Below are 11,784 nucleotides of genomic sequence, written 5' to 3' on the forward strand. Positions count from 1 at the left end.
AAAAATTTGCAGTCTTTGCATTCTGTATTTCATGTCAGTTTGTTGAAGAAAGATACTGGTCAATGTCAATGGAGGGTCAGTAATGTTCAACCACCTCCTGTTTTAGTGGACGGCCAAGAGCATTATGAAATTTCTGGCATTCTTGATTCCCGGCTCAAACGTGGTAAACTGTGGTATCTTGTGGAATGGGTTGATTTCGGTCCCCAGCACCGCGAATGGGTGGAAGAAGGGGATATTCGGGCCCCTTATCATGTTCGGGCGTTTCACAAGAAGTTCCCGGGCAAACCTGCAGGTCTCCCGGGCAAACCGGGAGATCTCCCGCCCAGGGCGGGAGACGGTGGGTAAGTGGTATTTTCGGGTGGGCAGTATGTCAGCGAGCTGCCATTCCTCTGGGACGTGTCCCTCTTCCCTCCCTCCCCGTGTTATTCTCTTCTGGTATGCGACTGTAACTGCCAAGCTTCTCCTACAGGTGGACGACGGCGTGTTATGTCTTCTTGCCTTGCTTAATTAGATTCCCGTGTGAACTGAACTTGTGTTTATGGTATGAGCCGTTGGAGTTCTCAGGCTGCTTCGCGCCTTTTCTAATCAACTCCCTTGCGAGGGAGTTTAGCCCATTGGGTTAACCAAGTTTGAAGTTCCTATATTATATTGCCCCTGTGTATTGTAGTCATTCTGGACAATTCTCTGTATGTTCATGATCAACCATGCTTTGGAAATAAATCTTACTTCTTTGGAACGTGGGTTTGTTCTCCTGCTTTGGGATCTGACAATATCGACCTGAGGAGTGCCCAGATTACCGTCGTTCCAGGCCCATGCTCTCGTACTCACCTAGATGGGAATTAAGTCCTCACTCTCTGACCTACTTTGACCCACCGGTACCATGGGACCGTAGGGAGCACATGCCTTGTTGGTTTACATCGTATCCAATGTCGGCATTGATGCCGTGGTTGACGCCTAGGTCACAGTTGGACTGGGGCCGTAGAACACGTTGTTCAGGCTCTCCCCACCGTAAATCTAAGCCTTCCGCGTCACAATCCAAAGCCCCAGAGGAACCTTCTCACCCACCCTCTCCTCTCCGTTCTACCCCTGCTTTACCACTGAAAGTTGCCCCGATACCGGATACCCCTGCTGCACAGATATCGCCTGCCAGATCATTCATCTCTGATACTGGCACTGACGAGTCGGGAAGCCCGGAGTCGCCTGATGATCCTTCACCAAGACCCACGGTGTCGGACAATCCGCCGATCTCTCCTTCGGAAGATCTTTCTTCATATGGAGGTCTGATCAAGTGGATGGCACATTTCCTGGGTTTGTCAATCGTCCCACCCCAACTCTCGGTGTCAGATGCTGTTTTCGATGTCATACAGAACAATACCTCCACGTCTATCGCTCTCCCGATGTCGACCGTCCTCTTAAAGGCGGCTAAGGCCCTGTGCGGCGAGCCTTCCCCTGCTCCAGTGTCGTCCAGACGTCTGGATCACATGTATCGGGTCCAGGAGTCGGAGGCTGAATTCCTCCATATCCACCCCAAGCCCAACTCCTTGGTCGTGTCGTCCACCTCAAAGAGTAAATGTACCCTTGCTACCCCTTCCGATAAGGAAAGCAAGAAGTTAGATTCCATTGGTCGTAATTTTTACTCGGCGGGAGCTCTCGGCATTAACACATCTAATTATGTCGCTTTTATGGGCCATTACCAGTACTGCTCTGGGAGCGCTTTACCAACCTTTTGACCTCAGTGCCTGATGACAAACGTCAGGAGGCTAGGAAGCTGCAGAGGGAAGGCTTGGTACTTTCTAAACAAATCATCAACTCATCCATACATACTCTGGACACATTTTCCAAAACAATGTCATCTGTGGTTGTCCTCCATAAGCATTCCTGGTTGAGGACCACCACACTCCCTGCTGATACCAGGGCGTGCATAGAGGACTTACCTTTCGATGGCCAAGGTCTCTTCCATTCATCCACCGATATGATGCTCCAGGAAATGGATAAAAGCATTAAGGCCTCAAGGTCGCTGGGGGTCTCTGCCCCCTCTAAGCCTTTTTGTCCTCGCTCGTGGTCTCGTTGCGACTCCAGATGCCAATACGCAAAGCCGTCGCTGGATGAAGGTTACAGGCCTCGTCGATCCCCATCTGCGAATAGGCAACAGTACCAGGCCAGACAGAGATATGGTTCTGGACAGCAGATTGTCAGACTAAAACAACACAAACCCGGCAAGCGGGGCCTTTGACTTCCGCCTGTCTACCTCTTCTGACCCTACCCGCCTCCATCCATATTTACAGGCCTGGGCCACCATTACGTCGGACTGATGGGTCCTTTCCATCTTAGCCAAGGGCTATTCCATTGCATTCATGGAACTCCCACCTCTTCCTGTAGTTGTCACCACACTTCTGTCAAAGGGTGCTATAGAACCCGTGCCTCTAGATCACCAGAGACTCGGTTTTTATTCCCGATACTTCGTGGTTCCCAAGAGGGACGATGGGCAGAGGCTGATCTTAGACCTTTGCGGCCTCAACGCCTATATACTGTACCAAAAATTCAAAATGACATCCCTTCCCATCATTCTGCCTCTTCTGTTCCAGGGATGCTGGATGGCCACCCTCGACCTCTAGGATGCCTATTTCTATTTAACTATCCACCCCGCCCATCGCAAATACCTCCGATTCGCAATAGGAGGCAGTCACTACCAATACAGGAGTCTACCGTTTGGCCTCAGCACAGCCCCTGGGGCCTTAACCAAGATGATGGTTGTCGTGGCGCATCTCCGCCTCTGTGGCCTGACGGTGTTCCCGTAACTGGACGATTGGCTTCTGGTCGCCCCTTCCAGGGTCCTCCTCATTCGTCAGATTTCTCAGGCCCTCGATCTCCTTCATTGTCTGGGACTCAGGGTCAACCACAAGAAGTTGCGCCTAGTCCCTTCTCAAAGAGTGCAGTTCATAGGGGCAATACTCGACTCCAAAGAGGGCGCAGCTTTCCTGCCTCGGGACAGGGCACGAACCCTAACCGTTCTGGCAGAACAGGTTCGACTACGAGGAACCTCCTCCGCCTTCCAAATTCAAGGCCTCCTAGGCCTAATGGCGGCAACAACTGCAGTCCTCCGTTTTGCAAAGTTGTGAATGTGACCACTCCAGCTTTGGTTCATCCGTGACTTCAAGCCCCTAAAGATGTCCCAATCAGTTGGTCTTTCCCCGCCAGAAGAGGTAAGCGACTCCCTCCTGTGGTGGACGCAGTCAGACAACCTGATGGAGGGGATCCCATTCTGTCCTCTCACCCTCACAACCGACGCTTCGCTGTGGGGCTGGGGAGCCCACCTCAACGGCCTCTCTGTAGGTCACAGGTGGAATGCTGTGTCCTCAAGGAGACACATTAACTTTCTGGCACTGTTGGCAATAAAATTGGCCCTTCAGTGTTTCCAGCTTCTGCTCGCAGGACAATGCGTAACTGTCTTAACCGACAATACGACGGGCCTCAGTTACGTCAACAGGCAGGGTGGAACAGTCTCCCGCAGTCTCTGCCTCCTGGCTCTGGACCTTTGGGCCTGGTGCATGCCTCTGCACATCTTTCCCATTGCCTCACACATAGCTGGCAAGGCCAGTGTACATGCGGACCGGCTCAGCAGGGGTCTCTCCCAGCATCACGACTAGGAACTGAACTGGGCCTACCTACGTCCCGTGTTTCGAAAGTGGGGACGCCAACAGGCACAATTCGAAGTGCAACCTGTTTTGCTGTGTGGCGGCTCAGGATCCCAGGGCTTTGGGAGACGGACTCCTGTACCCATGGGACAACAACTTCCTATATATATTCCCGTCTCTGCCTCTGTTGCTGAGAACAGTCCAAAGACTCATGAGGGTCCATACAAGGTGCATCCTGATCAACCCCTGGTGGCCGAAGCAACCTTGGTTCGCCAATCTCCTCTCGCTAGCCAAGGCGCGCCATCCCCTCCCACAGGTGGCAGATCTGCTCCTGGTGGAGGGAGGAGCTCTCCTATTCCATGAGGTATACAAGCTCAAGTTAACAACTTATCTCGTGGACACTCAACTTTCTCTGACAGAATCAACACTGTGCTACTCAATGCCAGGAAATATTCTATGTGACGTTCCTACAGTGGGAAGTGGGCCCACTTCTTAGCCTCCATACAGCCCTCTGATGTCCTCCCGGCTTCTGTCAGGATTGACCAGGTCTTAGACTTTCTGCTCTCACTGGCAGAGAAGGGGCTCTCGTACTCCTCACTCAGAGTGTATTTGGCTGCAATTTCGGCCTACCATCCAGGCTTCGATGGCTTTTCAGTTTTTTCTTGAAGAGATTTCTGAAGGGTCTCCTCCACCTGTATCCACCAATCTGCTCACCAGTACCCTTGTGGGATCTACCGCTGGTGCTCCACCATTTCATGGGGCGGCCCTTTGAGCCCATAGCGACTTGCAAGCTAAAGCTTTCTCATCGCCATCACCTCGGCCAGGTGGGCGAACTTGTGGTTCTACGCCATGACCCACCTTTCCTTGTATTCCTGCCGGACAGTGTAAGACTGGTCCCTGACATATCTTTTCTGCCTAAGGTGGTCTCCGAGTTTCACCTAGCCTCGGAGATCTTATTGCCTAACTTCTTCCCTAAACTGGAAGATGGACAACAGCAACTCCTCCACTCTCTAGATGTTCAGAGGGCGCTGCTCTTTTACCTAAATAGGAAACGTCCAAGTAGGAGGGACAATCATTTATTTGTCTCCTACTCCAGTCACTCCGCAGGGTTAAAGATCTCAGCACAACGTCTCTCCAAATGGATTGTTGAGACTATTAAGCTGTGCTACCGGTTGGCTAAACGCCCGTTACCCTTGCCTGTGTGAGCGCTCTCTACAAGATCCATGGCTTCTTGAAGGGTGCTTCCCTGTCGGCGATCTGTGGGGCTGCGACATGGTCTACTCCGAACACCTTCATCAAGCACTACGCTGTTGATGTTCGTGAACGCCACAGAGTGGACCTGGGTCATCTAGTCCTTTTGTCAGCAGAGCTTTGAATTGCGACACCTCCCGCCTCCAGGTGAGCCACGGCTTTTCAATCTCCCATAGGTGTGATGCACAGAGACCACGAGGAAGATAAACAGGTTGCTTACCTGTAACTGGTGATCTTCAAGTGGTCATCTGTGCAGTCATACCACCCGCCTATCCTTCCCCACTGCTGTCGCTTCAGTACTTTTCTCTGGTTATTGACACGACAGCGGTCAGAAGGAACTGGTGGGATGTCCGTGCCCCTCCCCCTTGGGCATGCGCAGTGGGGTTCCCGCGCATGCCTGGAGGAGAGACGCAAAAATCTCTTTGTGAGTTTTGCATACCACTGATTCGGATCAGCGCAGGTGCATAATCCCATGGGTGTGACTGCACAGATGACCACTTGAAGATCACCAGTTGCAGGTAAGCAACCTGTGTTTACTGAGATAAAAGTTTGAGTCCAGTGGTACCTTTAAAACCAACAATGTTTTATTCTGAGTATAAGCTTTTGTGTGCATGTGCGCTTCTTCAGATACCTGGTCTTGAAGGTACCACTGGACTCAAACTTCATTTTGCTGCTTCAGACCAACATGGCTACCCACCTGAATCTATCTTGTTACTGAGATGTTATTTCTGTTTTAAAGCCTAATATTGAAGGGACTTAAAGCCAGAAATTACATCATACAGTTTAACTTCCTCTCGCTTAACCAGAACACACTGGCAAGATTCAGACAGCTTCCTAACCTAGGCTAATGAAGAATCAACTATAATTTCCCCTCTCAATGTGAGTTATACATAGGTAACCGTATAAAAAATATGAATGTATTGCAAAGATTTGCTTTGATTTATTGTAAATGCTTGCTTCTGACAGGACTCACAGTATTCTTTATTCTTAAATTCCTGTCTCAATTCTTTCTGTGGATGCTTTAAATCATTCCTTTATAATTTATCACCTCTTTTGGTGTGTGTATGCAAGTTGGGTGGATGTTTGGCACACCAGATTTACAGACTTGTGTATCCCTGCTGTAAACCCACTGGTCTCAGTGGAGTTTACACAGGAGATGAATTTGGCCCTACGTTTTAAAGAAGCAAACATTATTTTTTCTTATGTAAACATAGTTCATTCGTAAAGGTATGAAGTTCTTCAACACATGCACTGTTTTTAGAAAACTAGTGCTTTCTGTATACATCAGGGAAGGAAAATGAAGGGAAAGGAGTACATTTAATATTTGCGAAATATTTTCTCTTTGACTTTAAAGAAACAGGTCGAACTCTGTTGGGTACATTTCTGCAATAAAGCCAGCATAACAAATAGCATAATTTAGCCTGTGGGGCCTTTCTTTTTCCTCTAGCTCTCTTCTCACTTCCATTAAGTGTTTGCAGTTTCCTGTGTTTATTTTTTCCAAAAATTATGGTTACATTGTTGTATGTCTAAAGAACATTGCTTTAACTTGGGAACAAGAGAATTATTACTAACACGGAATGAATACAAACCAGTAATTAGTTGGAAGCTGCCAACTATTTTTCACTGTTGTAGTGTCTGGTTCCAACCAACTTCCTGCTGTTCTTTGATTCCTTGCAGCTGCCTACAGAATCATTGTTTTATCGAGCTGTCCTACAGGTTATTATAGAAGAATTTTATGGAGTCAACAGAAGGTAGGAGGCTATGATTTCACATATCATTATTGAAAAGCCACTTCTGTTTCTGTAGAGAGCAATCCTAAACAGGTCTACTCAGAATTACGTCTCATCTTATTTAATTGGGCTTACTCCCCAGGAAGTGTCTTTAGGATTTGCAGCCTAAGTCTTGTTGTATAGTGGTGCTACCAATGTGTGGGAAGAGAAGCAACAGTAGTTGGAAAAAAGCTTTAAGAATCTCTGTAAACCAATATGAGTGGCTAAGAGTGCACATTTCCAACTACATTTTGCACAAAAATTTTCTCTTTCAACACTACAGTAATACTGAGACTCAATAGTTACAGTGCACTGAATGTAGGACTGCCCTTGACGACTACCTGGAAACTGCATTTGATAGAGAATGTGGCAGTCTGTTTACTGTCAGGGGGTAAACATTGGGAGCATTTTCCTATCATTGGTTGCCAGTTTGATTCCAGATCTAATTCAGAATGCTGGTACTTCTCTTCATGATATGTGGAGGAGGAGGAGGAGGAGATTGGATTTATACCCCGCCCTTCACTTGGGAGTCTCAGAGCGGCTTACAAACTCCTTTCCTTTCCCCTCCCCACAACAGACACCCTGTGAGGTGGGTGGGGCTGAGAGAACTCTGACACAAACTGCTCTTTTTTTCAAGGACAGCTGTGCCAAAGCTTGTGACTGACCCAAGGTCACATCAGCAGGTGCAAGTGGAGGAGTGGGGAATCAAACCCGGTTCTCCCAGATTAGAGTCCGCGCACTTAACCACTACACCAGACTGACCCACATATCTGGGTCTCCCAATCTGAACCCATGTGCCAACTTTGCTCAACACACAATGTTTTTTGGTTGTACCTTCTTCCATCAAAATACAGTAGTCTGCTGCTTGTTCATGTGCTTATTCAGTGACTGCCTGTTGACATTCCAAAGGGACTGTAAAATTGAACATGCCAAGAAGGCCTCTGAGGATTTTAATGTTCATTAATGGTGTTTGTTTTAATTAATATTGTGTGTTTTAACTTTGTTACTGCCTTAAGTCCCAGTGGTAGGGAGAAAGGTAGATGTATAGCTAAAAAAAGAATACGTCTCCATTAGCTAAAACAAATTAGTCTAAAAAACAAATGTAACATGTATTAATTCAAGTTGATACAAACACTTCTTGTTAGACCTGAATTGCTGATAAATTTAGGAAGGCAAAGGTGCTGTACATCTGTTCCCTTAACATCTAATAGGTTTTCTACCATTTTTCAGGGAAAACTTTTTTTTTAGAAGACTGTTTGTGCCTATAATAGTGACTTATAGGAAATCCGTACATAATGATCTAGTCTGATTTTATTCTTTGAACCTGGGTTTGGGACTGAATTTCTTTATCACCATTGTGGACTAACTGTGCTGACAGATACACTGCTGTGTGTATGTATGTCTTGGGGGGGATAATGACCTTGCTGATTCTCCTGTATTTCTTAGCAGCTTTCAGAGCCATCATTTATGGAATTGCTCTGGATTGCTGACATCACCAACACACCAAAGGGGGGGGGACGCAACCCAAAAATTGAATTAGGTACTACGGTTGAGCAGAAACAATATAAAAATAAATGAAACAAAATTAATCAATTATACAGTGCACATAAAATACAACTTTAACAACATAGGCCTTGAATTTAGAAGAAGAGGAAGAGGAGATTGGATTTATACCCTACCCTTCACTACCCGAAGGAGTCTCAGAGCAGCTTACAATCTCCTTTCCCTTCCCTTCTCCACAGTAGACACCCTGTGAGGTTGGTGGGGCTGAGAGAGCTCTTTCAAGGACTGCTCTTGAGAGAACAGCTCTGAAAGAACTTGTGATTGACCCAAGGTCACATCAGTAGCTGGATGTGAAGGAGTGGGGAATCAAACCCAGTTCTCCCAGATTAGAGTCCAGGCTCTTAACCACTGCACTTTGACATCTGTTCTTCACTGGCTTTTAGTTTGTGGAAACATTCAAAGTTTTGACTTTTTGAAGCCCTGAGCATTATGTGACCCTGGTATCGGAAGGACTATAATTTCCCATGTGAGCCTCTTCCCCAGTCAAGATAATCATCGGAATCCCTTTTCTTTTCTTTTCTGTTCTTTTTTTTGGGGGGGGGGGCTTTGTCTTCTGGAAACAGGACACTTTCTCTGGCCATGGTATTTTTGTATGCTCTAGAGGCAGTCTTCTTATCTCCCCAAGCCTAAGCTTCCCTCCACATTCACTCAGTGCTACATTTGTTCCTAGTTTTAGTTTAATTACAATTTCAATTGCTGCTGCTTTTTATTGCTTTTATGTTTTTATATTGGGTTTTTTTTTGGTAAGCTGTCATGAATGTCACATAGCAAAATTGTGATATATAAACTTAATAATTTGAAAAATGGTAATTGGAAAGAGCAGGGGTCATTTCGTAGAAAAAGAGGTGCAGGAGCTCATTAGCATAACTTATTTGCATAACTTATTTGCATATACCACACCCCCTGACATCACCGGAAGTGTGTCAGAAGGCAATACCCACCGTTCAAGCTCCACTGGACTGCTTTGGATTGCTAGCTATTGGGGGGGGGGGGACACTTGCAGATCTGCCCTCACAGAGGAGAGAGAGCTTTTACCTGAATAAAACTTGGTTTTAAAGGTGCCACTGGACTGTTTTGGATTGCTAGCTCACAGAGGAGGGAGAGCTTGTACCTGAAGGCGGGTGGGGGGGGGCTCTGGAACTTACCTGGCTGCTTCTTGCTCCTTGTGGCCCAATTGAGGGCTGCTGGGAGCAGGGGGTGGGGCTTGTTGCATGTGCCCACCGCCTGGGCTCCTTACTGCCGGAGCTCCGCTCCTGTGTGCTCCCATAGGAAATGACCCCTGGGAAATAGTATTTATAGACATCCAACTTAATGAAACACATCAGCTTATTATGTGATCATATATTCTCAAAATGCAGATATAATATTTAGATAATATTTAGATAAACCGTGTCTACTATATTTTCAGCTTTGGGTATTTATTGTGTTTGATTTATGTGAAAACACTTTCTGATATTTTAATTTGCCATTTAGCATACTTTATAATAATGGTTTGCTTTTCATCCCAAATCAGTTTACCATGGGCTCAGCTGATGGCTCTGAAAAGTTAAGCTTTTAGTTGTGTTGCTCTGTCTTCTGTTTAGCAACAAATGCATTTAAAATGGCCACAGGATGCTTGTTGTTCAGTCGCACAGTCGAGTCCGACTCTTCGCGACCCCATGGACAATCTCCCGCCAGGCTCTCCTGTCTTCCGCCGTCCTCCGAAGTTGGCTCAGTTTCATGTTCGTTGCATCGCTGACACTGTCTAACCATCTCATCCTTTGCCGTCCCCGTCTTCTTTGACAGGATGCTAGGAGCTATACAAAGCCAGCTTATTGGAAAGCTGGAAACAGTCCTTTCACCTAGGTGAAATAACATATGGATATTCAATATCAACTCTATTCAGTTGCAACTCCATTAAAAACAAAACTCATTTAGTACCAAATAATTCATCACTAAGTAATGAAATAATTTGTAAACTTTAAGTAAAAGTAATTTTATGACCTCAATTTGCCACTAATGCCTTCTAGAAGATATGTGTTCTGTGGGCTGTTAATATTTATAGTCTTTTAATTTATTTATTGTTTCAGTGATCGAAATATTGGAAAAGTATTTTCTAAATCATCTTCGTTTCTTGATTATGTTAGAAAATCCTTAAAAAAGCTTGAACTTGATGAGTCAAAGGTATGTCGCTCTTTGCTCAATATATATATATAGCTTATATTTGTAAATCACACATACATTATTGTGGATTATTTGCTAATGAAGCTGTGTTGTTGAAACAAGAAAGTTTAAGCTATTTTACATTAGTAAAAATTTATATCTGCTCACACATTTCTATAGGAGTGGCATATAGTTGAACAAGTATTGTAAGCTGATGTTTATCTGGAAGTTTTTTCATTTATAAAAAAAATCAAATACAGATATTAAGACAAAACCAACTCAGCCAGTTGTAGATTTTCTTTATAAAATTTGATCCTGCATTCTGTCAGCACTAACCTCCTAGCAGTGCAGTTCTCAGCAGAGTTGCATCTTTGTAAGTCCATTGAAGCAGCACTGCTTAGGATTTCATTGTGAGACATTAGTACAGAAGTCAACAGCACTGAAACAATACTCAGAGATTTTCCAGTAATCATTTAAGCAAAAAACCATCTGAAGTAACTGATTCTTGCAAGCCTCTAACAAAGCCAGAATTTAAGAGATATGACAGTATCAGGTGCTGTTCCATAATGAGAGAGCAGCCACTAAAAATGTCTGATTTCTGATTCATTCCACTTGGACTATCCTTGACAGTGGGACAATTGGTTTGATGGCCAAATCTAAGACAACACATGAGATAATACTAGGAGAGCTTGCACTTTAGATACACAGGCCACAGGTTATAAAAATCTTGAAGACGTTAAACACCTTGAACTGAATCCAGAAGCAGACCAGTAACCAGTTCAGTGTAATGAATATAAAAGTGTATGAGTATAACAGGGGTTTTTTTACATGCTCAGACAATGACAATTTGAGCTCATTAACACAACAAGATCACTCCCCTCCTAAACATCAGCATCATTTGTCTTATGTGGATCCTGTCCCATCTACTTGACCACTGCATCCAGGCACTGTATTAATAATACCCAACCTCAGAGTTCTGGATTATCTCATTTAAGAGCCTGATGTAAACACTGAACAGCATTGATGACAGAATGGAATCCTGGGGCATTCCACAACTAAGAAGGCAGGCGACTGGTTTTGCATCTCCAGTAGAAACTCCGTGTGTCCTAAAAGATAAAAAGAAAATTCAAAACTATCAGTGTACAACGCTTGTAATCCCTGTTCTCTTCTTGAATCAGTGTAATAAAATGGAAGGGTCCACAGATGTCAAAGGCCACTGACAGAACTAAGAAAATTAACAGAGAGGGGGCTTCCGGTCTGGCTCCCGCGAATGGCGGACACATCCTCGGGTTGCTCCCGAGGGCGCCTCGCCCGCCCGCGGTGGAGGAGGGAATCTGCGCGAGCGGAGACCCGAACGAGCCCCTCAGGAAGAGAGGAGCTCGGATCCGGGGCGCTTTAGGGCGCACTGGGGGGGGGGTCGCTCT

The 11,784-nt window shown here is 45.7% G+C and overlaps 1 protein-coding gene across 1 annotated transcript in view; it reads left to right on the plus strand.

The window, feature by feature from the left end:
• The window catches only part of LOC107110652 (methyltransferase-like protein 25), a gene marked incomplete at its 5' end in the record, with an annotated part of 80,159 nt that overhangs the window by 53,278 nt on the left and 15,097 nt on the right, over positions 1-11,784 (plus strand). The window contains 2 exons of the mRNA XM_015411452.1: positions 6,564-6,637; positions 10,288-10,381. Of these exons, the coding sequence (XP_015266938.1) occupies positions 6,564-6,637; positions 10,288-10,381 (168 nt within the window). The remainder of the gene's footprint in view (positions 1-6,563; positions 6,638-10,287; positions 10,382-11,784) is intronic.

The sequence above is a fragment of the Gekko japonicus genome, unplaced genomic scaffold (genome assembly GCF_001447785.1).
Source record: "Gekko japonicus isolate JY-2015 unplaced genomic scaffold, Gekko_japonicus_V1.1 scaffold3991, whole genome shotgun sequence".
In the NCBI taxonomy this organism is placed as follows: domain Eukaryota; kingdom Metazoa; phylum Chordata; class Lepidosauria; order Squamata; family Gekkonidae; genus Gekko; species Gekko japonicus.